The sequence below is a fragment of the Sylvia atricapilla genome, chromosome 14 (assembly GCF_009819655.1).
Source record: "Sylvia atricapilla isolate bSylAtr1 chromosome 14, bSylAtr1.pri, whole genome shotgun sequence".
Lineage (NCBI taxonomy): Eukaryota > Metazoa > Chordata > Aves > Passeriformes > Sylviidae > Sylvia > Sylvia atricapilla.
Window position 1 is genome coordinate 15,253,308 of NC_089153.1, and position 27,094 is coordinate 15,280,401.

Sequence of the window (27,094 nt, forward strand, 5' to 3'; positions counted from 1 at the left end):
GCCCACAACCAACATGTCCGCCGCCGCCTCCATTGGAGGGTGCGGTGCTCTCGCGGGAGACCACCCCGCCGTTGCTAGGCGCGGATGGGGCGCGCGGGCGGCTTATCGCGAGAACGGCGTGAGGCGGCGACGGTGGCCATGGCGGACGGGGCCGGTAGCAACGGGGACGCTGCGGGGCCACTGGTGGGCAAAGAGGCGGGTGAGGCGGCGGAACCGGGAGCGGGCGGGTGATGGGGTCTCACGAGGTGCCCTCTAGCCCGGTTGGATCCTGCGAGGTACGGAGCATCCCGAACAGGGATGGCCCGCACCTCGCGGGGTCCCACCGGGCCGCTGACGCCCCCGTATTGTGTCTCACCCCACAGTGGAGCGGCTGATCCGGGAGAACGGACATATTTTCACTGAGGCGCAGTGCAAGGTGTGCAGCGCCCTGCTCATCTCCGAGTCACAGCGACTGGCTCATTACCAGGTAGGGAAGGGGGAGACCCCTGCCTCCGCCCCAGCCCCGGGCTCGGCGAGGCACCGAGCGGGGTTTTCTCTGCTTTCCCCAGAGCAAGAAACACGCCAACAAGGTGAGACGATACCTGTCCATCCACGGCGGGGAGGAGGGTGCCCAGGGGAAGAAGATGAAACTGGAGGTGAAGCAGGTGAGAGGAGACCTGATCAATGTCTATAAGTAATGTCTGTCTACAATCACTGTCTTAAGATCTAGACGGTAAGTCCAGTGAAGAGCGGCTGAGGGAGATGGGGTTGTTTAGTCTGGAGAAAGGAGGACCAGGGCAGACCATATTGCTCCCTACAGCTCTGTCAGGAGGCTGTATCCCAGTGGGGGTCAGCCTCTTCTCCCAGGAAATCAGCAACAAGAGAAAATGGCCTCAGGTTGTGCCAGGGCAGGTTCAGGTTTGACATCAGGAGGAATTTCCTCAGTGGAAGGGTTGTCAGGTATTGGAAGGGAGGTGGTGGAGTCACCATCTCTGGAGGTTGTTTAAGAAATGACTGGACATGGCACTCAAGTGCTCTGGTCTAGTTGACAAGGTTGAGATCAGTCAGCGGTTGAACTTGGAGCTCTTTCCCAACCTTAGTGATTCTCTCATTCTGTGAATTGTCTGAAGGGAGCATGTCAGAGGTTAAACCAGACTCTGCCTAGGGGTGTCCAGCAACAGGGTGAGAGGCAACAGGCAATAACTGATGTCAAGGAATTTTCACCTGAATATGAGAGAGAACCTCTTACCTGTGCCATGACCGAGCACTGGAAGATTGCTTAGAGAAGGCATGGAGTCTCCCTTACCAGGGATATTCCAAAACTGTGGAGTCACTCTCCTGAGGGATATTCCAGGACCATTTGGATGCAATCCTGTGCCAAGTGCTCTGGGATGACTCTACTTGAGTAGGGAGGTTGGACCAGTGACACACCGTGGTCCCTTCCAGCCTGATCCATCCTTAGGTTTTGTGAGTGCAGGATCCACCAGGGCTAAATACAGCTCTGTGTGACCTGCTGGGCTAAAGGCAGTTGCACAGCCATGTAAGTGATGGAGGAAAATGCTCTCAGGAGAGGCTTTGTGAGAACAGAGAAACTCAATGGCAGATGTTTCACCAGGCCTTGTCCCAGTTCCTGCTGCCCTCCCCTCTCAGACAGCCTCTTTGAGCTTGTCCTCCCCATTTAAACAAATGCATGTTCCTCTTTTTGATAGTCTTGCTTGAAATGACAGAGAAAGAACAGGAGCAACTGCTTGTCAGGAGCATCGTTGCATAACATGACACAGAGCATGTTGGGTTCACCATCCACAGGAATTCTCTTCCCAGAGCATTCTTAATTTTACTTATTTAGGTTCCCTCAGCTGGTAGCTGGAGCCTGTTGGTCAGTAAAGGCCCCACGTTCCATTCAGCCATCTGTTTGCCCCATGACTCCCTTAAGGAACAGATTCTACTTTCACCATTGCTTCAGCTGTAATCCCTAACTCTGGCATTTGCAGGGAGCTGGGGGATAACAGCAGATGCCTTTGCACATAGTGTCAGGCTGAGAACTGCCTGCTGCTCCCTCCTCAGCTGGTGTTATGTTGCAGATGACCCAGCTGATAGTGATGTTTGTGCTGCTCAGTTCACACCTTGCAGGGGACAAGGCTGCATGGTCCAATTTTGGAAGCCACAGGCTTAACCTTGTCCTTAACCCAAATGGGCCAGGGCTGCCCCTCTGCCTGGAATGTCTTCCAACAGGTTAAAACCAGAAATCTGCTGCAAGAACACCCTCCAGGGAGAGAGAGGGTGATGCTGCATGCTGGAAGTTCTTCCTAGTCACACTTCATCAACTTAACACCTGAATGTCTTTGATGATCTTTTTTTAGACCCCCCAAACCATAGAGTTTCTCCTCAAAACCAGGAGGCTGGATGGGATGACCTGCAGAGGTCCTTCCCAGCCTCAGCAACTCAGTGCTTCTCTGTGCACAGGACAGCAAGCAGGAAGGCAGCAATGGGGAGGACAGGAACAAGTGTTGTCCCATCTGCAACATGACCTTCTCCTCTCCAGCTGTGGCAACATCTCACTACTTGGGCAAGACTCATGCCAAGAACATGAAGCAGCAGGCCCCCAAAGTAGAAGGTATGAGTGTCTGCAGCACCTTCATGTTGTCCCAGAGGGCTGTTGAGAGGTTTGTTGAACCCCAAGTGTCAGCTTTGGTGAGAGTGTGTGCTCTTTGCCATGAAATAGAATAAGCCAGCAGTGCACCTCCAGGTACCTGGCTGTGCCAGCCTGCTCAGTGGGCTGGCATTGGCAAGAGGTTGTGTGGGTTTTTTTTGTTTTGCTTTGTTTGGGGGTGGCAGCAGTCATTGTACCCATCCCTGTATGCAGGGACCAGGCGTGTGATGTTAAGATGTAGAAACCCCTGCCACAAGGTGTGATGCTCATTAAAAAGTTACAGGGGCTGAAGTGACTGGTGAAGCTCTGATTTGGCAAATTCCCCAGAGCTGCTCAGCCACAACAATGTGGCGTCTGAGGTTCACAGACTTGGGAGCTGCAGATTACTGGGGAGTGGGAGAATAGAGCTGAGGAGCATCAGTATGTGCTTGTTCTGAACTCGTCTGCCCTGGCACAAGGGTGTCCATCCCTGTGCTAGCAGCCAGAAATGCCTGGTGAGTGGAGAGTGACACCCTCAGCCCAGGGCAGGTAGGGGTAGCTGTGGGCCAGGGGGGCTGCAGCTGGTCAGGACAGAAGGAAAACAGCCATTGAGTGCACCTGAGGATGGCACTTATGCTAATTCCAAGATGGGGACTTGTGAGTCACCCAGACACCTGACTCCTGGGATCTTCCAGGCAGAAACTGTCTGTCTCAGTGTGTCTTCATGACTTTGCTAAAATGTGTGCACAGAAAAGCCTCCTCCGGGATCTTCTTGTTCTTTGGAGCCCTTGTTTTTGGGTATGATAGGAGCCTGCAGGAAGAGGTAGATGTTCACTGAGCAGTCTGGTGTGTGCCTTTGGTGCTGGCATGAGAGGAGCTCTCTGATCCCTAGCAGGTTACTCACTCTGTTCTTTGGCACTCTGAAATGAGACGGTGAAGGTTTCTCTGCCACACAGAAGAGCTACTTCTCTGTGTGGATTCACTGTGTCAGACCTAGTCCCATTTATGCTGTGTCTCAGGCAGGACTCCTTATGAGTGCAGGATGAAGTCCTGTGGCTGCACGGTGCTTCCCGAATCCCACTGCTTTTGCTGTGCAAGAGCTTATGCCCATGTTCTGTCTGGGAGATGATAACAGCAGGTGGAAGCTCAGTGTCTCTTGAATACAGTCATGCTTATGTTAAGGACAAATACGCAAATCTGTTGGAAGTTTTAAACACTGAAAGTTTTCTTGGCATTCTCTGAGTTGTGTTACCATTTCTTTAAATTCTGCAGCATTAAGAGAAGAGGTAGGAATATCATTAATTTATTGAGATATGTTACATTGACTGGGTTTGGGGTTTAGATGTAGCATGTTACTGGTTTTATTGTGGGTTTGGGGGAATAAAGTAACTGGTTTTTACCTCTCAGTTCTGTGACTGACCAGGAGTTTGGATTCACCCTACAGAAACGGTGCCCCCACAGAAACACCCCGCTGCCCTCCCCACCTCTACTGCATCTTCTAACGAAGAGAACAAGGACATTACTGACCCGGACAAGTTCTGTAGCCTCTGCCATGCCACTTTCAACAACCCCCTTATGGCAAAACAGCACTATGTAGGCAAGAAGCACAGAAAGCAGGAGACCAAACACAAGCTGATGGCGCACTACGGCCGAACCCCTGATGCACCAGCATCATCCTTCATGGGTGAGTTCTCAACAGGGAGGTTGATAATCAGCTGAAGAGCAGAGTGGGAGAGAAGCAGAATGTGTCTGACAGGCCTTTGGACAAGAGAGTCTGTGTGGAGGGAGCAGGGGAGTATTGCTCATGATGAGGAACTTGATTATACACCCTAAGATTGATTTGGTTGATGCTGTAACTGGTGGCAGCAGATGTTTTAGACTGTAGCTACTCGTGACAAGCTTTGGGTTGTGTTATGCGGTGTTGTTTAATCGGGGACATGTCCTTTTTATTCTCTGTGCGGATAATCCAGGGATTTTGGCCAGTACTGTTTCTAGTTAGGTGATTGCATCCAAAATGGAAAGATAAAAGTGGCATTTGATGCTTAAAAGTTGTCTTTGAGGGGACTAGCCAGAGATGGAAGGAATAGGTTTAACTGCACCTGCTGCTTCAAAGCACATGAAAGCCAGAAAGATTTCTCCCTGAATGCCTTTCTGCCTCTGTGTGGGCACTTCCATCTGATGAACTAATGCAACTCTCTCTGGAGCAAGCAGGAATGTGGAAAAAAACCCCCAGAGCTATTAAGGAGGAACTTTAGGCAGACAGTTAAAACTCTTTTGGTTTATGATCTGCTGCTTATGAGCACTTGTACGTGATGAAAGCCCTCCAAGTCCAGTGAAAGCATTAGGCACTCACAGAAAACTCCTTTGTTCCTCCCAGCAGCCTTCTGTTGGGCCAGGAAGTCTTAGTACCTGCTGGATACTTGAGGTAAATAATAAGCAGACAGATCATCTTAAAATCTTCATCGAGGGCTTCTTTCTCTGTCGTAAAAACCCACACAAGCAGAAGATTAATTATTCTAATTCTTTGCAGGCCACCTTTAGATACCGGTAGCACTTATGACAAATGAGGCTCAATTAGCCAAGTAATGTTCTCTCCCACATTGCGTGGCCGTGTGGGAGATGGAAAAGGTGCTCTGTATCTCACGTTACCCATCTGCTCTGCACCTAATTAGTGGGGTCTGATGAATGGTTCCACTTGAGTGTGACTCAGGCGCTGACAGGGGCAGGAGCCCCAGCCCAGGTGGGCTGGGGAGGCGGGCAGTGCTGTTGCCTGGGTGGGTGGGCAGTGCCCTGGCCTGTGTGATTGATGTGTCCCAAGAAGTGCCAGCAGAACAGGAATACATACAGTCACATCTCTAGGGCACTTCAGCTCTTCAGGAAAGGTTTCAGAGCCTGGGCTATAATCAGGGGCTTCTCAGATGACATGGGCTGCAGTGGGGTGTTTTGTCCCGTTCTCTTTGCCTGTGTGTGTGTGCCAACAGCCACAGTTGTCCCTACACTGTCTGCTGGAACCTGACTTGCAGCAGATAAAGATGTGTTCTTTGCAGATGCAGCACTGACGTGGTTGCCCACTTAAAGTTCTTTGGGAACGAGTGGTTTGGGATTGAGGAGTGTAGTTTAGACAACTTCATGCATGCACCTGTTGGATGGGGTTGCAACAAAGGAACCTTGACACTGATGGTGCTGGGAAACAGACCTGAAGGCTGTATCAGCTCCTCTGGCCTTTACTGCCCAGATCCAGCTCCATTTTGAGAGCCAAATGTCCCACTGGAATCTGAAATATCTGAGGTGCAGCAGCCATGTGGCAAAGTGTCTGCTACATCCAGAGCTGAGCTTCCCAATGATTTACTGCTCTGCACTGCACACCTGGGGTCCATGTCCTCTTTCACCTTAAGGAAATGTTTTCCTTGTGAGATTCCCAATAACAGCCCTTCTTCAGTGAACCAAAATTCAGGAATGCTTAATGTCTTGAGGACAACTTCCAGAATTGTTCCCTTTTAGAGACTCCTGTGCTACCATACTTGCCTGTTTGGTATCTGTGACCTCCTGAACTTTCAGTCCAGCTGGAGTTGTCATGTTACACAAAACCATTGATCTGTTGAGTACCACTATTGTTAGAAACTTTTTTTTTCCTGGCAGTTAACTGATCCACTGACTGTAACCAAACTGCTTGAGGACAGAGATTAATATCCTCAGTTGGCACCTCAGCAAGGCTTAGCAAAATTATGGAGCTGGACAGTGGGTGTAATCTCTGGCTGCCTTTTTAATTGAAATGTTTTTAGGTTACAAATTCAGTTTCTCCTGTTTTCTGTTTCGAGATATCCAGATCAGTGGAAGTAGGAATATGGGAGAGAAATGGAAATTGCAAAGGCATATGGAAGTTGCAAAGGCAGTTATAGCCTTTGGGGTTTGGGGTCCAAATCTGAAACTTTTACTACACCTGATACTGTGAACTGTTTGTAGGGAACATGTGTGTTTTCTAGCAGTGAACAAACCATGTTCTGATCAGAAAAGCTTTTTTGGCTTAGTGATTCCCTTGCAATGACTGGCTGATACACGGTGGGGTAGTGGGATTCTGTGATCTCTTTGGCTGGTCAGATTGTTGACTGTTATTTGTCTTTGTTTAGGGTTGTTTAATAAATTAGGTGATTGAGTATCTTGCTTGTTTCTAACTCAGGCACAGGGATTGGCTAGCTGTGTGTGCTAACATTGCTGTCTGTTTCAGCTGGGAAGGGCTACCCCTGCAGCACATGTAACATAGTGCTGAACTCCATAGAGCAGTACCAAGCTCACATCAGTGGCTTCAAACACAAGAATCAGTAAGTAATGTTCCTGTCTAAGTGTGTTTCCAGCATTGCTGTTCAAATCGATGGCCTAAATATAACCTAAAATGCAGTTTTGAGCACGTGTTTCCAGCTGACTTCCAAACAGAGCAGCAGGGTCTGTGCAGGCTCTCTGTGTCCTGACGCTGCTCCAGGAGCTCCCTCTGCAGACAGCCCAGTTGTGCTGCCGAGGTGGAAGTCTCCGGTTGCTTTTGGTTCCCAATAGTTCAGCTCAGCGCAGGCCTTTGCAGTGAACCTGATACCTATTAAACATAGTTTCTCTTAACAACTGAGATTTTAATTTAATTAAGGACTGGCTCAGTAGAGATCTGCTTGCCATTCTAATCTCCGTTGGGATTGCTTGTTTTAAAATTTGGCATATAGTCAGCACGCTCCAGAAACCTGGACTGTGTTCCTGAACTCATTCTTACAGCTGGCAAGTTAAATAATGGCATCTCCTGCATATATTATTAATTGAAAAAAATTATGCTGCCAGATGATTAATACCAAAAATACTTGTTCTGGAGACTGCCAATCTTTAATTTAAGAGCCTTCACTAAAAGACGCTCAGTAATGAGCCTGGGTTGGTTAGAAAGCTTCTTAGAAGGAAGAGGTATTAGGAAATCCTACCTTGAAGGGAAGACAGGCTTGTAGCCAAATTCCCCCGAAGGGACAGGAGGAAAACTGGGATCTCTTGTTGCCTGTCTATGAAATAACAGCCTCCTGGTCCCTCAGCTCTGGGGAGTACTTGATGGGAAGACATCTTTCATCTCAGGGAAGTTCTGGCACAACTAGATCAGTGAATAGGAAGTATCCCATTCTAGAGAGATAATACTGAGTACCCAACACACACACATTAATGTTCTCTTTAAGGACACTGCTGGTGTCAGAGCTGTTGCAGCCATACAGCTCCCTTTCAGAAGGCTGCTCTGGATTAAGCTGTGCAGCCTGCAGAGAAGCGAGATGCTGGCTTTGTAATGGGAGCTCTTTAGCAGTCCTTGAGCTGTGCCGCAGCTAATTCTGCCATGCTAAAGGTCTCTGTTTACACACAGGCACAGAGAGCAAGGATTCACTTGGAAGATTTTCTGGCAAGTTGTTGCCTTGGCTGCAGTGGGCTGTTGCTCTGCTGACAGCCTTGCCTGCTGAGCAGTGATTGCAGCTGGCACATTTCAGAGCATTGGTGACATTGTCTCCTTTTTTTCCTTTTTCTTGCTGCCTTCAATGTGCAGGATGCCAGGAGCAGTGCCGGTTGTCGGACCGTTCCCGCCACAGCAGTATGTCCGGGAAGAGTCAACTGCCCCAGGAGGCTACAGTTACTTCAGCCAAGACTTCTAGAGCAAGTTGCAGCACTATTCTTGGAGTTGTTGGTGGCCCCAGAACGCACATCCTTTGCCAGCCCACAATGGTTTCATTATCCCTCTGGATAAGCAAAGCCCTACCCTCCTGTATACACCCGTTGAGCAGAACGGGGACTGAATCTGTCAGGAAAAGGATCCAGCTGGAAGAGACTTGCTAGACAGCAAATACTTCACTCCCTTAGAGTAGTTTTCATTGTGTAATTGCTTCCTGTGAAGGTGGGTGAGGTGTGAGAGGAAATGTGTATCTGGTGTAAGGAGGGTTTGGCAGCAAGCTAGTAGTGGCACCTTCTCCCTGTCCCCACTCTGGGGGGCTGCCCGTCCTGTGGTTGGACTGCTCTCAGAGGGACACCAGCACCCTGGGCACCCCTGGGCATGACAGGAAGGGACCTGGAGCCTGGGTATGGGACCAGAGCTACCCACATGGCCTGGCTGAGGATGGAGCATTGCCCTTGTCCCTAGGTGAGCCCTGATGTTGGTGTGCCGTCAGCCCAGCTCTGCTCCTCCCTGCCCTGGGCCAGGGCTCTGGCTGCCTTGCCAGGCTGAACTCCGTTGCCTTCTGGGCTGGCAGAGCCACCCACCAGCCACATCCTCCACAGAAGCACCACAGTCCCCTGCCCAGGCCGCAGCCAGCTCTGTGGAGTCAGTTGCTCCTCCAGCAGCAGACCCTGGTCCCTGCCTTAGCCGGGGGAAGCGCAGTCCTGGCCACAGCCCCAACCACTGCCATCCCTCGTGGCCCCACAGGCTCCATTGAGTAAATGAGGTGCAGATGTGGAGTCAGGACTGGGTGCCTGCTTACAATTAGGGGCTGGGAGGATTGGGGTGGCCCTGTTCCTGCCTTGCAGTTCCTTGCCATGGCTGCTTCTTTACCAGGATGAACCTCGATGCTGTGCAAGGGACAGGGCTGGTGAACAAAGCTCCTGCTTTCTTGGCCTATAGATGGGCACTGTGGTGGCCAACCCAGCACATGGTGTGTGCCATGTCCCCTCAGGGAGCAGGACATGTTCTGGCCCCATGCACCTCATTCTCTGTGCCAGCTGCAGCACTCCCCTACACAGCCAGGGGCAGGAAGAGGTGGCAGGGCTGCAGTGGGACAAGGCATGACACTGCCTACCCTCCTGCTGTATCACCCTCAATGTGTATGTTCCCTGCTTAGCCTTTACTGCCCAAATGTGTGGATGCTCCTTTGCCATGCTGGGGGCTAGAGGAAGCCTGGGCCCCTGGTGTCCCTGTCCTGCAGCCCCTGCATTGGGCCCCACATTCTTGGCTCCCCAGAGGGAGCAGCAGGTTTATGTTTGCCAAGTTCTGCCTGGTTAAACCTTAACTGAGCTGGGTTGCTCCATCAGTCCCTCCCAGCCGCAGATAAGGATGGGCAGGCAACACCAGGGCCTGGAGGGACGTGCTGCCCTGAACCTGGCTGCTTGCCTCCATGGCAGAACCCAGCCCCTGCAGAGCACCCTGCCCAGTCTGGGGCAGCTGCCTGCCCCTCCAGTTTGCCCCTTGCCTTCCCCAGTGGGTCCTCGCTGATAGGAGGGCAGCAGGTTGTGGCTGGAAGCTACCATGTCGAAGCCAGTGGGACTGGATGGAGCTGGAAGCTCTTTGCTGGGGCTCACCCCTGTGCTCTAGGGCTGACCCACTCTCTCAGTGACAGAAGGTTCACATCACCCCAGCGCATGGAATGAGCCTGCTCAGCCTCAGATCTTATGCACGTACAGAGTACAGTGAGCCGGGGCTTCTGTGCCCCAAACAAGAGCCGTTCAGGGGAGGCCAAGAGAAACTTCCAGGAGGAAAGAGCCCCCCAGGCTCCGGCCCCCACAGGAGCCACCGAGCTGCGCGGGCTCTGGCTGGCCGCAGGTGCCACCGCAGCAGGAGTGGCGGCAAGTGCTGGGGCCAGGCACAAGGGGCGGCTGTGTTCCCGCAGCTCCGGCTGCCTTCCAAGAGCAATATTGTTGGCACCAGGCAGGCTCCCTGCACCGGCCGCACATACATGGGCCTTTCATGAGAGGAGTGGGGATGATTTACTGCCTGGGGGAAGGGGCAGGGGCGGGAGGATGGAGCCTCAGCATGCCGGCGCCCGGCCCCTTCTGTGTGCTCACTGCCGCGGGGCCCCGCACATGTAAGCAAGGCCGAGGGTCTGGCCAGGGGGTCGTCTCTCCCAATGGGGCAAGAGGGATCCCTCTGCCCCATCTGTGGAGATCTGAGAACACTCTTCATCTCCGTGCACCCCACTGTGTCTGAGTTAAGCAACCACAGGCCACACATCCCTTGTGCCACAGTGATGGGGGAAGCCCATGAGCTGGGGAAGACAGGGGCACCAGAGGAGGGTGCTGGGGCAGGAGTGCACCCACAGCAGAGTGCTGTGCTGGCACAATCCCCCCCTTGTTGAGCTGCTGGCGTGGCAGAGGCCGTTGTGGTGCTGTTGGCAGCGGGTGGCAGGCGGTGGGGCTGGGCTGCCATGAAGGGCTTTTTGTTTGCCGTCAGTTGCTGTTATAAATCAAGCCAGGCAGCCCAGCCCTGGCCCAGCGCTGCCCCACGGCAGGGAGGTGACCAGTTCCCAGTCGCCTGCAGCAGAGCCCCACCAAGCCCTGGCCTGTGCCTGGCACTGCCCTGGCCCAATTTGGATGTTTAGTGTGACACTGGGCAAGATGCCCACGCTGGTCTGCTTGCACTTCTTCCATTCAGCATTGGGGAACCCTGGGATACAGGGAATCTTTCCATGTTCATCCCAGGCTGTGGCTCCCACAGGCTCCTCAGAGTCCCAGCTCTCTCTGGTATTCCCAGTATTGGGACCATCCCCTTCTCTCTGGTTTTAATTTGGGTTTGGTTCGAAATGAGCTGAACCCAACATTTTTCTGTGCTTCTGGCATGCTGTGAACTCTGCAGGGGCGGCCGCTGCTCCGTGAAATTGATGTTCTCGTCCGCTTCACGCGTCAGCAGGAATGAACAGCTGCTGGGGGCTGCTGGCCCCGGGACTGCTCTGCACACCTCTGCACCCCAAGGGGACACCAGTACTCCAGACAGGGAGCAGCACGGCGTGGATGGTGCTATGGGGGATTATAGCACCAACCAGACCACACAGTGAAACCGTGTCATGCTGGAAGTTGCTGCTTTGGCACTTCACAAAGCAGCACGGACAAGGCTATGCCCAGGACTCGCAGTGTGGCCCTACAGAATGGGGGGTAATGGTGACAGGAACAGTGCACCCCACTCACAAGGCCAGGCATGGGCAAGACTGTGTGTAGGGCTCAGCACAGCCCTGGAAGATCTTGCTGAGAAGCAGGTGGTGAAGCAGACCGTAGTACAGGAAAGGAGAACCACTCTAGGGCCAGACCCTGGCCACGTACTGGGGGACACTGACCCCTCTTGATGGCAGCAGGATGTTCAGGGGATATTGTTCCTTGGGATCACACCAGCTCAGAGGGTCTGAGGCCAGGCTTCCCCCAGTAACCAGGGGTCCTACATGGGCCAACGAGCAGCAAGGCCTGGGCATGGTGGGGTCTGCCTGCCCCAGCACAGGCAACAGCATAGGGAAGGTGAGGGCGAAGTGTTTATAGGTCGGATTAGCCCACTCCAATGCTGGCTCGCAGCTTAGCCACGTTTTATGACACTCGGTTATGGGCTCCTAATGAGGGTCACAGCCACTTTATGGCACCGACAGCGATAACGCTACAACTAATTATGGCACAATTAGCGTGTGGGCTGCTGGGCACCCAGCAACACTCAGCACCCAGCCTGGGCTGCAACACCTGCTTGGGGCTGGAGTGTTCCCACTCCCAGCAATCAAGGAGAAACGGCGGTGACCTTGCCCCCCTGTCCCATCTGCTGCTCCCCACGCGTGGGGTCTGCCTGGAGGATGGCACAGGAGAGCAGCCTCGGGTGTTTTGCAGTCCCCTGCGTTCCCCACCGGCGAGGGGAGGCTGCACCGGCGGGACCGGGACGGAGGGGCCCACGGTCCGCCTCTCGCTGCTGGGGGGGAGGGCCGGTGCTACCCCCCTCACTTGCCCCGTCCAGCTCGGCGGCGGCTCGGTTTGCAGAGATGCCGGCGGAGCGGGGCCGGACCCCGACCCCCCCTCCCGCCTCCAGAGCGCTCCGGGCGGGGCCGCTGTAACCCGAGCGCGTCCCTACAAAGTGCCCGCGCCCCCGCGGCGGCGGCAGAGCGGGGCCGGAGCCAGCCCGGAGCGAGCCCCAGCCCTGCCCGCCGCCGGAGCCGTCCCAAGCCCGGAGCCGGAGCCGTCCCCGCCGCCATGGGGCCACGGTGTGGGGCGCGGCGGCGCTGAGCCCCGCTGTCCCTGGACTTTACCCCGGCCCGCGCAGCACAGGCGGCTCTGCCGCTGGAGCCCGTCACCGCCGGTAACCACGCCGACCGCGACCCTCACCCCCGGCACCGTTCGGGCCTCCCCTTCCTGGGACACTCTCCCCCTCCTTGGGGTCCCCCGCGGTCCTCTGCCCCCGGTTAACCTCCCCTAGCGCCCTAACCAGGCTGCCGCTGGCTGGAGAGGTCGGATTCCCGGCACCCAACCGGGATATTTCCCACTCTCCGTGCCCACTCCCATTCCTGCCCAGGGACCCCCCTGCTCTGCCTCCTGTCCATGCGCACCCACCCTCGCGGTGACCTGGGAGAGGACGGGGCTGCCCGCCCGGATCCGCTCACCCGACCCTGCCTGTCCCGCAGGGTGGGACCCCGGCGCTGGGGGGCCCCGGAAGATGCGGCCCCTCTTGCAGATCGTGGCGGGGCTGCTGCTGGCGGCGGCTGCACGGGGCAGGGCGATGGAGCCAGGTACGACTGCGGGGGGCGAAGCGGAGCGGGGGAGCGGCGGGAGTGGGGTCGTGCTTTCTGAATACTTTCTCCATCCCAGCTGGGCGGCGACCCCCAGGCTGGGATGCGGGTGCTTGCCCTGGGCACGCAGCCCCAATGCTCTGCCTGCAGGGCAGGGCTGGCGGGAGCTGGAGACACGCTACAGGGACCAGCGTGTTCCATCACTGACAGGAGCAGGGTGGCTCCAGCCAGACTGTCCCTGTGCTGCGGGACCTTGGCTTGCTCGGTGGACACACGTGGCAGAGACGGGTTGCGAGTCCGCTGTTGGCTGTGGTTGTTGTGCGTGGCTCCTGGCGAGATGCAGGCAGTCCGTGCATCGCGGTGCTGGGTGCGGGAGAAGGACGCGTCCCCAGAGACCAGCTGTCCCACATCCCTCCTGTGCTGTCCATGCACTGGGTTGGAGACACAGCCGTGCCCTCCAGGCTCCTGCACGCGGGCAGTCGAGCTGCCGTGGTATTGCTGTGCTGGCAGCCAGGTTGATTCTGCCTTCCACGTGCACACGCTGCTGCTGGCCGTTGCAAGCTGGGCTCCACTGCCAGCCTGGGCACTGCCAGGGAAACCAGGCTATAGGGGTCCCAGCCGTGCTTGGGGACGTAGAGGTCCGATGATGGGTGTCTGGAGGGGTTTTGGTGCCCTCCTTCAGTGAGGCAGAACAGGCTGGGGCACCCTGCGTCACTGGGAGTGGTGGAAGGATGGTGGCATGCGTGGCCTTGGACGGGGACGTGCCATTGGGGAAACCATGTCCCTGTGCTTCAGGGCAGAGTCCAGCCCTTACCCGCTTCCGGGGAGGGAGAGCCAGGCTCTGGGCTGTGTCACACTACATGCTCTCCACACTAGGAGGGACATATGGAAGGGTCCTGCTATGAGGGAGGGGTGAGCATGGGGTGGATGCTCACCACATCTCTCCAGAGCTATTTGAGAGCCCCTTGCTGGAGTCAGAAGAGGAACATCTCGTACTGGACCAAGGCAACACATTGAAGCTGTACTGTGATGCCAACCACAGTGATGCCAGTGTGGTCTGGTACAAGGAGTCCCGGCCACTCGTCTCGGGGGGTCGCCTCCACCTCCGTCAGAGCCTGCTGGAGATCTCAGAGGTCGCCTATGAGGACTCAGGGCTCTACATGTGCCGGGCATGGGGAACTGGGGAGGTCCTGCGCAACTTCACCATCTCTGTAGTGGGTAGGAGCCCTGGCAGCACCCGGCTACCCCCGGGGCAGCAAGGCAGCACTGCCCGCCCAGCCCTGCAGGCAGGGATGCCCCTATCAACCCTTTCCCTTTGCAGACTCCCTGGCGTCAGGTGATGATGATGAAGATAGTGATGGGGCCAGTCCCCACGGAGGCCGAAATGAGGAGTCAGTCTATGTGCACAGAGGTCAGTGCCACACCGGGGCACTACAGGAGAGGGCAGGTGGGACAGAACCAGGGGCATGGGGCACTGCTGCCTCCTGCTCCCAGCAGAGGCTCTGCCCCACTGTACATCCTGCATGTCCCCAGCTCCTTACTGGACTCACCCACACCGGATGGACAAGAAGCTGTATGCAGTCCCTGCTGGGAACACGGTGAAGTTCCGCTGCCCAGCCTCAGGCAGCCCCAGCCCCAGCATCCGCTGGTTCAAGAATGGGCGCGAGTTCCGAGGGGAGCACCGCATCGGGGGCATCCGGGTACAGGCCAGCTACTCCCACCTCCCACAGCTTCCCTCCCAGGATCCATCTTCCCCAGCTTACCTCAGTGCTTTACCTCCTTCTCTACAGCTCCGACACCAGCATTGGAGCCTGGTGATGGAGAGCGTGGTGCCCTCTGACCGCGGCAACTACACTTGCCTGGTGGAAAACAGGTTTGGCAGCATCCGCTACAGCTACCTCCTGGACGTGCTGGGTGAGAGTTCCTCAGCATGGTGCTGATCTGGGTTCCTCCTTGCCTGGTGGAGTCAGGGGAAGGGATGGAGGAGCCTCTGTTCGTGGCCTATCCACTGATGTAGCCCACATGTCCCTCACACCCCAGGGACATGGGATGGAGACCAGGCTCATGTTGTGCTGGTCTGTTTTAGGGCTGGGGAAGGGCTCTCTGTGGCTCCACAGTGGGTGAAGGACAGAGAAAGGAGCCTCTGTTCTTGGCCACCATGTCAGTGACACTGCTCTGCTTCCTGTGCACAGAGAGGTCCCCGCACAGGCCCATCTTGCAGGCTGGGCTGCCTGCCAACACCACAGCTCTGGTGGGCAGTGATGTGGAGTTCTTCTGCAAGGTCTACAGTGATGCCCAGCCCCACATCCAGTGGCTGAAGCACATTGAAGTGAATGGCAGCAACTATGGTCCTGATGGGGTCCCCTATGTGCAAGTGCTTAAGGTAACAAGGGCTGGAAGCACTCAGGTCCCAGATACCCACGCTAAAGTGGTGACAGGGGTGCACAGAGACCCCCAAAGGAAGAGGGATACTGACCATCCATCCCTCTCTCTGACAGACTGCAGATATCAACAGCTCTGAGGTGGAGGTGCTGTACCTGCGCAATGTGTCCATGGAGGATGCTGGCGAGTACACCTGTCTGGCAGGGAACTCTATTGGCCTCTCCTACCAGTCTGCCTGGCTCACCGTCCTGCCAGGTAGGAGTGGGGTCCCAGTGTGGGGTCTGGGATCCTGAGAACACAGAGGCCATGCCTCAGGCCAACTCATTCATTCCCCGCAGAAGAGGAGCTGGTGCGGGAAGCTGAGGCCCCTGAGACCAAGTACACGGACATCATCATCTACACCTCGGGCTCACTCGCCGTGGCCATGGCCATTATCATCGTGGTGCTGTGCCGGATGCAGACTCAGTCCAGCAAACAGCACCTGGAGCCTATGGCAGTCCACAAGCTCTCCAAATTCCCACTTATCCGACAGGTGGGTACCAAACTTGAGCCCTGGTAATGCAGCAGGACCTTGGTGATCAATGGGCTCCATGAGTGTCACTTGAACCCACAACACCTTACCCTGCTGCCAGCCTTGAGGCTGCTCTTCCCACTGCCTCCTGTGGCTCCCTCAGCCCATGGCTCCAAGTGAGGGTCCTTTTGCTTTTCTGTTGCATCTTTCTTTGGCCCTGGAGCATGGGATGGGATGACTGAGGACCTGTGTCTCTCTCCACAGTTCTCCCTGGATTCCAGTTCCTCCGGGAAGTCCAGCACATCCCTGATGCGTGTCACTCGTCTCTCCTCCAGCTGTGCCCCAATGCTGGCTGGTGTCATGGAGCTGGACCTGCCCCTTGATGCCAAGTGGGAGTTCCCCCGAGACAAGTACGGTGCTACACAGGGCAGGGACAGGGGGTGCTGTCCCCAGCTGCCCCAGGGACAGGAGCTTGCAGGTGGTGGATGAGGAGGCCTCTGGCCACCATAAGGACATCCCTGTGATCTCTCACGGTTCTGCTTGTCCCTGCCAGGCTGGTGCTGGGGAAGCCCCTGGGGGAAGGCTGCTTTGGCCAGGTGGTGCGGGCAGAGGCTTACGGCATAGACAGAGACCGGCCAGACAGAGCTGTCACCGTGGCTGTCAAAATGCTGAAAGGTAACACAGCTCCTGTGCCAGTGTCCTGGGAACAGAGGTGGCATCAGTGCCAGGCAAGGGTGCCACCCAGCTGGCATCGTGACACAGCCCTCCTTCCCTAGACAACGCCACCGACAAGGACCTGGCTGACCTCATATCCGAGATGGAGATGATGAAGCTTATGGACAAACACAAGAACATCATCAACCTCCTGGGAGTCTGCACACAGGATGGTGAGGGGGCTGTGCAGGCAGGGTTCGGGCAGGGCATGGAGCAGGACTGGGGATGTGGAACTGCTGGGGTCAGTGGCTGACTGGAAAGGGAGAAGGCAGGGCAGGGGCTGAGCAGGTGGCTGCCCTTCCCAGGGCCGCTGTACGTGATTGTGGAGTTCGCTGCGAAGGGCAACCTGCGCGAGTACCTCCGTGCCCGCCGCCCCCCGACACCCGACTACGCTTTTGATGTCATGGTGATGCCTGAGGAGCAGCTCTCTTTCAAGGATCTGGTCTCCTGTGTCTACCAGGTGGCCCGTGGCATGGAGTACCTGGAGTCGAAACGGGTACAGCTGGCATGGCCTGCCTGGGTTACCTGTGCTGGGTACAGCTGGGGAGGGCATGGCGGTGACAGAAGAGCTGTGTATCCCCGGTGAACCCACTGTCCCTGTGGAAAGGGAGCCCAGCCCATTCCCATAGGCTGTCCAGAACCTCCCAGCCCCATTCAGCAAAGCTCGAGGCAGTACCTCCCCAGAAATGTGGGACTCAAAGCCTGACCCATCTCCTGGGGAAGTGTATGTGACTCCCCCCACCATGCCTGTCACTGCAGCCAGCCCAATGACAGACCCCACCACTGCAGAGGTGCTAGGAGGTGTGTGGGAGGGAAACGGTGATTTTGGTGTTGGAAGGGGACATGTGGAGCTGGAATCACCATCTCACACCCCTGTGGGTGACGCTCCTCCCTGGCAGTGCATCCACCGTGACCTGGCTGCCCGCAACGTGCTGGTGACAGCAGAGAGTGTGATGAAAATCGCTGACTTCGGCTTGGCCAGGGACGTTCATGACATTGACTACTACAAGAAAACCAGCAACGTGAGTGGGGCTCCTGGGAGAGGGGCACAGGGACCCCCAGCCAGGGCTGAGCTGAGCAGGGCGTTGCTCTCATAGGGTCGCCTGCCAGTGAAGTGGATGGCACCTGAAGCCCTGTTTGACCGTGTCTACACCCACCAGAGTGATGTGTGAGTCTTGAGGGGAAGGAGGGTCTGTTGGGTGTGGGTTGAGGATGCTGGTGGTGTGGGATAAGGCAGCACTGTGGGGTTATTGGGTTCCTATGAACAGAATGGGGGTACTCTATGGGGACAGTGGGGCACATATTCCCCAGGGGTGATTCACCCTCTCCCACCTTTGCTCCCACAGCACTGCAGGGTGCAGCGGGCCAAGCTGGGGGAGAACCCTAGGATGTATTCGATCCCCCATTTGCTATGTGTGATCCTAGGTGGTCCTTTGGTATCCTGATGTGGGAGATCTTCACGCTGGGGGGCTCCCCATACCCTGGCATCCCTGTGGAGGAGCTGTTCAAGCTGCTGAAGGAAGGGCACCGCATGGACCGGCCATCCAACTGCACCCACGAGCTGTGAGTACCAGCCAGATGGGAGGGCAGGGGGCACAGTGAGGCCCCACTAACACCCCCTCGTCCCCAGGTACATGCTGATGAGGGAGTGCTGGCACGCCGTGCCCTCACAGCGCCCCACCTTCAAGCAGCTTGTGGAGGGGCTGGACAAGATCCTGGCAGCTGTTTCAGAGGAGGTGAGAGGAGGGGAGTCTGGTGGGTGAGGGGTGGGCAGTGTGGGCACAGACAGCACTGGTGGTCATGGCACCATCCCTCCTTGCAGTACCTGGACCTCTCCATGCCCTTCGAGCAGTACTCACCCTCCTGCGAGGACACTGCCAGCTCCTGCTCCTCTGATGACTCCGTCTTCACACATGACCCGCTGCCGCTGGCTCCCCGCCTCTTCTCCTACCCCAGTGTGAGGACTTAAGGGAGGGCAGGGAAGGGTAATGCTGAAGCCACCTCTGCCCTTGCAGGGAGAGGGTCCAGGTTCCCAAAGGTCCCTGCTTTGTCTGGGCTGAGCAGTGGGTGGGCAGGGTCCTGAGCCACAGCACCAGGACAGGGTGTCCCTCTCTCCAGGCTCCTTTTGGGCTCTGAGCCATCAGCCCTGGCTGAGATCTGCCTGGTATTGGGGGCAGCAGGACCTGGAGCCTCTCCAGGTGGGCACTGCCTAGGATGCCCATGGCATTGCTCAGAGAGATGGGCTTTGGCCAGTGCTTCAGTGGAAGTGTCTCTGGGCAGGAGCCCTGCAGCTGCCAGGCTCCTGCTGCATCTGTACATAGGCACAGAGATGAATATTTATGTACATGAAATATCAACCTGATAAATTATTTTTTGGAATATATCCCGGTGCAGTTTCTGGGCTGCTCCTGGGGTACAAAGGGCTCACCTAAGCTTGGAAGGCAGGTCAGGGGCTGCATCTTCTCTCCGTTACTGCCCCAGCCAGTACGGGGGCCTGCAATCACTCCTGGGGGACATGGAGACAGTGCCACAGGTGCAGGAAGTGATGTCCCCACTCCTGTGCCTCCAGGCCTGCTCCAGCACAAAGCACCCTTGCATCTGTTCCCTATTAGCCACTGCTGCTCTAAGCCACCGTGAACTCCACTACCAGCATTGCCCTGAAACCGATCCCCCAACTGCCATGGGCTCTCAGGCTGGGAAAATGCTCTGGGGCCCAGCCCCACGCACTGGGAACCTCCCACACTCTCCTGCCCAGGCCAGCCCAGCACTCCAGATAAAAGTGAATTATGGGCTCTGTCTCCCCAAAGCCTGTGGGAGCACAAGTTGGGAGTCTCCAGCCCTCCTGGAGGACTCTCTGATACCTGTTTTGCACCCCCCCCCTTGCCCTATGATGCCCAGCAATGACGGCAGCGTGGGCAGGGAGGGCTGCAGCTGTCTCACCCCCTCCTGCCAGCCTGCTCCCTGGGTCTAGGGTTTCATCTAGGGCCAGGCTTTGCCAGCCGTTAGCCCCAGGATCTGGTTTCCTCCTTCAGCTCCCAGCTGCACTCACAGCCCCCCACTTGGAAACTGTCTCTTCCAGCATGGAAGCTGGCTCTCTGAGGCACAGCCTGCCCCAAAACAGCCCAAGGTGATGGGGGCTGGCAGATGCTGTGGGGCAGGACCTGGGCCCAGGGCAGCTGGAAAAGGAGTCCCTCAATCCTGGCCACTGCTGTGATGGTGTGACAGTCTGGAATCTCAAGACACAGAATTTGGTACTTGACTCGACCATGGGTGTTATGCATGTTGTGACTTGTATGTTCTGGGAGTTCAACAGCTTTCAGAGCCATCCCAGCATCCCATCCTTTTCACAGCCCCTCACAGGGCTGCTGGGGGAATCCCACGCCACTGGCATGCTTGCAGCCTCCATGCCCAGCCCAGCTCCCCTCTCTGTTGTTGGGACAAGCCCCCCATTCCTGCATGGCCGGCAGAGGCAGACAGCCCACTGGCAGGTGTGAAACCTGCCTGTCCCGGCAGCCTGCCTGCCTGGGAAGGATCCCAGCTGTCCGGTAATGTGCCAGAACCAATGCATTTCGCACAGCCCTGAATAGGGCATTCACACGCTGAAGGGCAAATTGCCCAAGCTGCCCACAGAAGCTGCCCAGATCCTGGCCAGGACTGAGACTGGACATGGAGAGGGGCTGTGCCCAGCTTGCCCCCACCTCACTTCAGACCAGGGTTTCTATGCTGAGGGCAGCACAGAGGGCAGGCAGTTCTTGCTCTCCCTGCACTGTCCTTTTCCTGGAAAATAGGGCCATAGCAAATTTCACAGGGTGAGGCGTAGGTGGGTTTGCTGGTCTTAATACCAAAGGGGGGGGGGGGGGGGGGGGGCAGAAGGGGACATTGTGAGCAGGGACCTGCCAAAGCCTCACTCACTCCTGCATGCTTCAAAGGCTTGGCACAGGTGTAGGCAGTGCCCAACAACCCCCACCAGTGCAGCCCAGGGATACTTTCAGGGTCCTGGCAGTGCCCAGCACTGTGCCTGCCTGCCTGCCCCAGCTTGGAGGGATGGCCCTCAGCCCATCCCCAGGCACCACTGCATCCCCCAGTGAACCCTCAAAAGCTGCAGCAGTGGGTACATGGGCTGTGCCCAAGCCAGCTCTGCCAGGCACAGGGCAGCCGAGGCCATGGCTGGGCAGGGAAGCAGCCCGGGGCATCTCACAGCCCCACGACAACTGGAGGCAGTTTTTATTGTTTAACATTCCTGGTATTTTCTGTCAGGGCTGAACCAATTGTCCTTAATCCGCCAGGCTCTGCTGGCCAAACAAGTGTGGCTGAGCCACCAGCATCCTGTCCGCACGAACAGGCCCCTTTTGTGAGGGGGATTTAGCGTGTAGCCCAGTAAATCCTGCTGGCTTCCTGAGGCAGCGTTCCCACACACCCCCACCACCACAGCCCCCCCTTGCTGCCTGCTCCCCGTCCCTGGGCCCTGGCACCGATCCCTGCCTGGCCATGCCCCCGGGCATCCTGTCTGCCCAAGTTCTGGGGCCGTGTACCTGCTGCTCCTCCAGAATCTGCCCACTCCAAGGCTGCATATTCCCCTGGCACATTTCTGGGATATGTCTGTGAGTCCCTATGGGATGTGGGGTGTTGGTGGGGCTGAGAAGCTTCACAGCCACCCCACTATGGTGCTGGTCCTTCATGGGATGCTGGGGTCCCTGGAGGGGAGTACTGTGGTTCTGGAGGGATTCAGAAGTCCTGGAGCAAATGCTGTGCTCCCAGGGGGAATGCTGGGCCATAGGGAACGAGGTTCTGGTCTGGAGTGGGGGAAGGGGGTGTGTGGGGAAGATGCTGAGTCCCGGGGGAGCTGCTATAGTCCTTGGGGGAATGCCGAGTGCTGATGGATATGGTTCTGGTCCTGGGAGGAATGCTGAGCCGTGGGGGAGACAGGACCCCAGGGGCCAGGACACCAGCTGGTTCCTCATTCCAGCTCCGGGATGTGGCTCTGAGCCCCTGCCTGGAGATGCCTTCGCTTAACGACTCTGTTGTTTGGCCGGGAGCTGATGTTGTCTTTTCTCCACAAAACAAAGGCGACAGGATTTTATCTCTGGGGAGAATCTGGTTTCTGTGAGATGCAGAAAGCCTCTGCCCCCGGGCAGGAGAGGATAAGGCTGGCGGGGCGGAAAGGCACCAAGCTGCTGTCTGCCCCACTGGTAGGAGGAGCTGGCACTGCCCCTCTGGCTGTCCCTACCTGCCATTGCCCGCGTTCCACGACCTGTCATTGTCCCATGCCTGTGCCCAGGCAGCGAAAGGGGGAAAGAGCCCCCATGGGCCAGCGGGGAGAGAAAAGGGGCCCATGAGCACCCACATATCGGAGTAGAGGCACTCTGCACACACACCTCAGGAGTAGAGGCACTCTGCACACACACCTTAGGCAGACCCTCCAGGAACAACCCCCCTGCCCATGCATGCATCCACTTCCAGCCGAGCACACGCACTACATCACTCACAAAAGCCCCATGCACTCTTCATACACCCCCATGCACCTGCTTCCACGCGCACACACGTACACCACCATCCCTATTTACACACACACACACACCCCTCTGCACCTCCCTTCACGCCCCCTCTCTTCACCCAGCGCCAGAGCCAAGGCTCCAGCGCCACTGCGGACCCCCAGCCCCAGGCGGACAGGCCAGGCTGGGGGTGTCAGCAAAGGGGGTGGTCCCATGCTGCGAACCCCCCGCCAGGAGCCCCCCGCCCGCCGCCCAGAGCCGCCGGTGCCGCGGGAAGCCGCGGACTCTCAGCCCCATCTCCCGGCCGGCAGGAGCAGCTGCGCGGGGCGGGCAGAACGGAGCGGGCGAGAAGGTCCCCCGCCGCGCACCGCCCGCATTTGGGCTGGTGACAGTGCCCGTCGCGGCAGGACAGGCACGGGACTGTGTTGGAAGGATGACAAAAGCTACGGGGAAAAACGGTCTGCGGCATGGGGATTGTATCCTGGCTCTGCTCTCCATCACCCGCACCGATGGATGGGGCTGGGAGTGGGGATTGGGCTGCAGAGCTGTGCTGTGTCCCAATGTGTATTCCGTTTGTATCCTTCCGGGTGACACGACCAGTGTGGGGAGGGCACCGCATGGACACTTGAGCCTGGTGAATATGGCTCTGTCTTGGGTGGATGGATCAAAGCCGAGCGTGAGCTCAGCCTCGTTGCCGAGGGCTGGAAGCTCTGTACACCCCCTAAGATGGGGATGGGGGGCAACCCGAGGGTTGGGGAAGCAGGGCGGTCCCCGAGCGCAGCTGCAGCATCCAGACGGGTATCCTGGGCCTCGGCCCCTCGGGATTATCCCCATGCTGCCTATGGCTGCTACAGAGACCGGCCTCCAGGTGACAGCGCAGCGATAGCTCTTCCTCCCCGGGCAGATTTGCTCAGCAGTGATGGCTCCTGTCCCCTGCAGCTCGTGGCAGCGGTCCTGCCCGCACCCACCGCCCTTGTGTGTCCCTGGGCTGCCCCCCCGCAAGGTTCCGGGGCGGCCATCGAAGCACCAAGGCAGGGGGACTTGCGAGGTGAGGGACCTGCGAAGCAGAGGTCACCCCGGCAGGAGGAGCAGCCCCGGCGCCAGGGACACCGGGCCGGTGCAGCCGGGGCTGAGCCCCGCCCGTCGCTCGTCCCTGCTCCCGCCGCTCCATCCCTGCGGTTTCAAGCCACGCAAGCCGCTTCCTGGGGGAAAGGGGGCCCCCGGCAAACCCTCCGGGCAGGATGCTCTCCGCTCCTCTCTTCCTCTGCTTCCTTCCTCTCCCTTGGCCTGGCCAGCCCTCCCCCTGCCCGCCGCGACTCCTTAACCCTTTCGCCCACGCTCCCGGCCGTGATCCAACCCCACGGCCACGGCTTCCAGCCACCGCCCCCGGTCCTTTGTGCAGGATCCTGGTGCTGCCCCCGGGGTCCGCGCTCCCCCCAGGCCCCGCCTCGGCGAACATCCGCGGTCGGAAGCGACTCGCAACCAGCCCATCCTGCCCACGGCTCCCGCGGGACACGAGCACAGCTCTCTCCACGCTGGGCTCTGGGGCTCCGTGCCGGCCGGCCGTGACTCCCTCATCACCCTCGGGGGGAACGCGCGGGAGCCCCCGGTGCGAGCCCGCGGGCCCTTCGGCATCACGGCGGCGGCGGCGAGCCGCCATGGCGGGAGCCGGGGATGCGCATTCCCGCCGGGCGCGGGGGCACAGGCCGTTCCCGTGGGGGCACCGTGCGATCTGTGCGCGGGCACCGGAGCCTGCAGAGGGAGCCCGCAGTGCCGGGCGGGTCCGCGGCTACCGGCCTGACCGGCCGTAGGAGCCCCGGCGCGCACTGGGAGCGGGGCTGGGCTGGGGGCGAGCACGATCGTGGGGTGGGGGGCTGAACCCCGCGGTGGGGAGGCCGCAGCCGCCCGCTGCAGCCCGCAGACAAAAGCCCCGCGGCCGCAGGGCCGGCCACGCTGCCCGCCGTGCCGCACATCCGGGCGGGAGCGGGAGGCAGCGGCCGGGATGCCATTTCCCTGTTCCTCTGCCGGAAGAGAAGGGCCGGAGCAGGGCCCTTCCTGCGGGCGCTGGCCATGGCACGGGCAGAGGTGACACAGCAGATGGGAAGTGCGTCTGAGGGCATGCCGCCACCACTGCCCTGCTCCTCCCTGCGCCAGTAACCACATCTCTGCGAGGTCCCACTGGGGTAGTGGGATGTGGACATGCCTCGGGGTGCGCAGAGCTGCCTGGGCACCGCTGCCCGAGCAGTACAGCCCCTGCACACCAGTGTCCCATCGGGATGTGCTGTGCCATGTGCCAGGGGGCAGCCAGGCTGGGACGTGTCCTGGTGGTGCCCTGTCTCTCCCCGCTCAGCCTAAGAGAGGGGGCACTTCATCAGGAGGGCAGCTGGTGAGAATCAGTGCCCAGGGTACAGCTCCCCTGCTTGGAACAGCCCTAAACATCTCCCCAGGTTGCTCACTGGGCCTCAGACACCAGACTCTGCAAAGACACCAGGCGTTCCTGCTCTGCACACGCCCTGCCCGCCCCTGGGGGGTATAAATAAACCACTAGCTTTATTTTGGGAACGTGGCAGAAACGTGCGTGGCAGGTTGCTCCAATGAGAAAGGAGGAAAGTTGGCTGCTGGGCTGTCTCCCAGGTGTATCAAGCTGAAGGCAGCTACCAGTGAATCCTGGAGAGATGGACAATGTATTTTCCCCACTCAGGTGTAAACCAAGCAACCTAGGCACACTGGGTGATGCCCCAGCTCTGCGAAGGTGGGGAGAACTGTGTGGATACTGGAACTCAGTGCCAAGTTCATTCAGCATGAGGGCACAGCATGGCCTCGGCTCCCACATGTCACCATGGCACGTGAGCAGGGAGGGAAAGGGCCTAAAATAGGTCAAATGCCACCAGCTGAGCCCTGGGATGGGACCTCTGAGGTACAAATATGTAACGAGCAAAACTTCCTGCATAGTCACCGCACTCCCTGTGGGTGTGCTGGAGTGGCATGAGCTAAACATGGCAGTCTTTCTATAGTGGCAGCACCACCACCGGGGTGACAATAGGTTGGGGACCTTGGTTGGCACCTCAGGAGCAGATGCTGGGAGAAATGGTTTCTCCATCACCAGCCACAGACAGAGCAGAGGGAGTGCTTGGGCAAGACCACAGGGGCACCAGGTGCCCTCAGCGGGGCTGCCAAGGTGCGCGGGCAGGCAAGAGGCAAGTCCTCAGCGCCTCGCTGAAGCGCCAGCCCGCAGCCGCTCCAGGACGGCGTTTCAGCGGGGGAAAAGCTGCGCCTGCGGGGCAGCGAGGCCCGGGCAGCGGGCGCTCCCTGCCTGGGTGTGCAGAGCGGCTGCTCCGGGGCTCAGGCCGGCGGGGGGAGCGCGGCGCCAGCACGGCCGGGGGCTCCCGCACGGCCGGGCCGGGGTGGGGGGAGAAACAAAGGGCAGCGGCGGGCGGGGGGAGCGGGTCCGCCCGGGCAGCGCCGAGTCGAGCCCCGCGGCGGCACCCCGGGGGGCGGCAGCCCGGCCCTGCCCCCCGCGCGGCCCGGGCAGCACCGCCCCGGTGCCACATCCCCGCGCTGCCCCGGCTGCCCCCCGCCCCGTGCCTGCCCAGCCGTGCCGGTGCGGCGGCGGCGCGGCGCGGCGCCCGGACCCGTGCGGCTGGCGGCGGAGACCCCGGCCCGCATCGGAGGTAGCGACGGAGCCGCCGCCCTCCGCGGGCCGGTTGCGGGGGGCGGCGGTGGCGGCCCGTCCCGGCGGAACGGGCGGGCGCGGGGCCGGTGCGCGCCGCTCGGCGGCGGGAGGGCGGGCGGGAGCGCGGCTGTCCGGGAGCGGCGGAGCCCGGCGAGGACAGCCAGGCCGCGGGCACCCGGCGCCGCTCCCCGGCGGGCGAGGCTCGGCAAGGCTCGCACGGTTCTGCACGGCTCTGCACGGCAGCCCCGCGGAGGCCGACGGCCCGGCCCGCCGGTGCGCGGGAGGGCGGCGGGGGAGCGCGGCGGGGGCGCCGGGCCGGCCCGCGGGGCGCGGCGGACAATGGCAGGGGGTAACCCGAGCCCAGCGGGGGCGGGCGGCGACCCGCGCTACCCGCTCCGCTGACCGCCCGCGGGCACCGGCGCCGGGAGCTGTACCGAGCGGTGCACGGGGGCCGCCGCCGCCCGGGTGCCCCGCCGGGGCGCAGGGCCTGGCTGACTCCATTTTGTTGGCGCCCGCTCAGCCGCCGTTCGCAGGCCCCGCGGCCTGCCCGGCGTGGGGGGGGGGGCAGCGGCGGGGGGAGACACTGCGGGGCCGCCCCGTCCCGTCCCGCCCGGTGCCCCCTGCCGCCGCCTACGATGGACGTGCGGGCGGCGGCCCCGAGGCCGCGGTGCCGGGTGGGGGGATGCGGGGAGCGGGGCAGGCCGGGCCGGGCCGGGGCGCGCCGGGGGGGGGCAGCACTGAGCGCCCCCTCCCCACCTCCCCCCCCCGAGATGTGAGGGGGGGCCGTCGAGGGGGGGGTGCTCGTGCGGGGGGGCAGAAGGGGAGGGGGGGCCAGGCCCTCGCGGGCGCGCGCGCGCTGATTGGCCGCGGCCGCCGAACCCCAAGAGCGGGGGCGCGCGGGGCGGGGGCGCGCGCGCGCCCTCGCGGGATGGCGGCGGCGGCGTCGGGCGCGCGCATGCGGGGGAGGGAGGAGAAGGGAGGCGGCGGAGCGGCGGCGGGGCCTGGCCGGGCCGGGTCGGCGCGTCTCCCCATCCGCCCGCTCCGGGGGCAGGCGCCGAGCCGCCCGCGGCACCCGCAGGTGAGCGGCGGCCCCGCGGCAGCGCCCAGCGGGGCGAGCGACCCCGGCGCCGGCCGTGCCGAGCCGAGCCGGGGTGGCCGGGCCGCGGCCTGGGGCCTGTAGTGCGGCGGTGGCGGAGCGGGGCCGGCGGAGCCCAACGCGGCCCCCGGGTGCGGCTGCCATTTTGCGGTGCAGGCCGGGCT

The 27,094-nt window shown here is 59.6% G+C and overlaps 4 protein-coding genes across 8 annotated transcripts in view; 3 read left to right on the top strand and 1 right to left on the bottom strand.

Moving 5' to 3' along the window:
- Nucleotides 1-69: 69 nt before the first annotated feature.
- ZNF346 (zinc finger protein 346) lies at nucleotides 70-8,471 on the top strand. Of its 2 annotated transcripts, none has more exons than XM_066329312.1 (7): nucleotides 70-199; nucleotides 363-466; nucleotides 549-644; nucleotides 2,443-2,593; nucleotides 4,053-4,292; nucleotides 6,834-6,927; nucleotides 8,160-8,471. In XM_066329312.1, exons 1-7 carry the CDS (start codon nucleotides 85-87, stop codon nucleotides 8,263-8,265), a joined length of 906 nt encoding a protein of 301 aa, XP_066185409.1. In that variant the 5' UTR covers nucleotides 70-84; the 3' UTR covers nucleotides 8,266-8,471. The 2 variants fall into 2 exon arrangements, with proteins under 2 accessions (XP_066185409.1, XP_066185410.1); XM_066329313.1 differs by having other exon boundaries at nucleotides 70-154.
- Nucleotides 8,472-9,809: 1,338 nt separating this feature from the next.
- FGFR4 (fibroblast growth factor receptor 4) lies at nucleotides 9,810-19,052 on the top strand. 2 transcript variants are annotated; one of them, XM_066329309.1, is made up of 17 exons: nucleotides 9,810-13,062; nucleotides 14,011-14,280; nucleotides 14,384-14,473; nucleotides 14,596-14,762; nucleotides 14,853-14,976; nucleotides 15,255-15,445; nucleotides 15,561-15,699; nucleotides 15,783-15,976; nucleotides 16,220-16,365; nucleotides 16,509-16,630; nucleotides 16,732-16,842; nucleotides 16,975-17,165; nucleotides 17,569-17,691; nucleotides 17,767-17,837; nucleotides 18,095-18,232; nucleotides 18,300-18,405; nucleotides 18,492-19,052. In XM_066329309.1, the coding sequence occupies exons 1-17, from the start codon at nucleotides 12,990-12,992 to the stop codon at nucleotides 18,636-18,638; spliced, it is 2,403 nt and encodes an 800-aa protein (XP_066185406.1). In that variant the 5' UTR covers nucleotides 9,810-12,989; the 3' UTR covers nucleotides 18,639-19,052. The 2 variants fall into 2 exon arrangements, with proteins under 2 accessions (XP_066185406.1, XP_066185407.1); XM_066329310.1 differs by lacking the exon at nucleotides 14,011-14,280 and having other exon boundaries at nucleotides 9,811-13,062.
- Nucleotides 19,053-25,322: 6,270 nt separating this feature from the next.
- Nucleotides 25,323-27,074, bottom strand: LOC136367767 (serine/arginine repetitive matrix protein 1-like). The gene has a single exon (XM_066329563.1). It carries the CDS (start codon nucleotides 27,072-27,074, stop codon nucleotides 25,323-25,325), a length of 1,752 nt encoding a protein of 583 aa, XP_066185660.1.
- Nucleotides 26,807-27,094, top strand: part of NSD1 (nuclear receptor binding SET domain protein 1) — a 61,298-nt gene continuing 61,010 nt past the window's right edge. For 2 of the 3 annotated variants that reach the window (XM_066329314.1, XM_066329316.1), the window contains exon 1: nucleotides 26,816-26,912. The gene's annotated coding sequence lies outside the window, so the exon portion shown is untranslated. Of the gene's footprint in view, nucleotides 26,913-27,094 lie in introns of all 3 variants that reach the window. The other variant, XM_066329315.1, reaches the window with a different exon arrangement.

Coding starts and splice junctions, on each gene's coding strand:
- FGFR4 (XM_066329309.1), top strand. CDS start 12,990: ATGCGGCCCCTCTTGCAGATCGTGGCGGGGCTGCTGCTGGCGGCGGCT. Junction 17,692..17,766: donor ACTACAAGAAAACCAGCAAC/GTGAGTGGGGCT, acceptor TTGCTCTCATAG/GGTCGCCTGCCAGTGAAGTG. Junction 17,838..18,094: donor TACACCCACCAGAGTGATGT/GTGAGTCTTGAG, acceptor GTGTGATCCTAG/GTGGTCCTTTGGTATCCTGA.
- LOC136367767 (XM_066329563.1), bottom strand. CDS start 27,074: ATGGCAGCCGCACCCGGGGGCCGCGTTGGGCTCCGCCGGCCCCGCTCC.
- ZNF346 (XM_066329312.1), top strand. CDS start 85: ATGGGGCGCGCGGGCGGCTTATCGCGAGAACGGCGTGAGGCGGCGACG. Junction 200..362: donor ACTGGTGGGCAAAGAGGCGG/GTGAGGCGGCGG, acceptor CTCACCCCACAG/TGGAGCGGCTGATCCGGGAG. Junction 645..2,442: donor TGAAACTGGAGGTGAAGCAG/GTGAGAGGAGAC, acceptor CTCTGTGCACAG/GACAGCAAGCAGGAAGGCAG.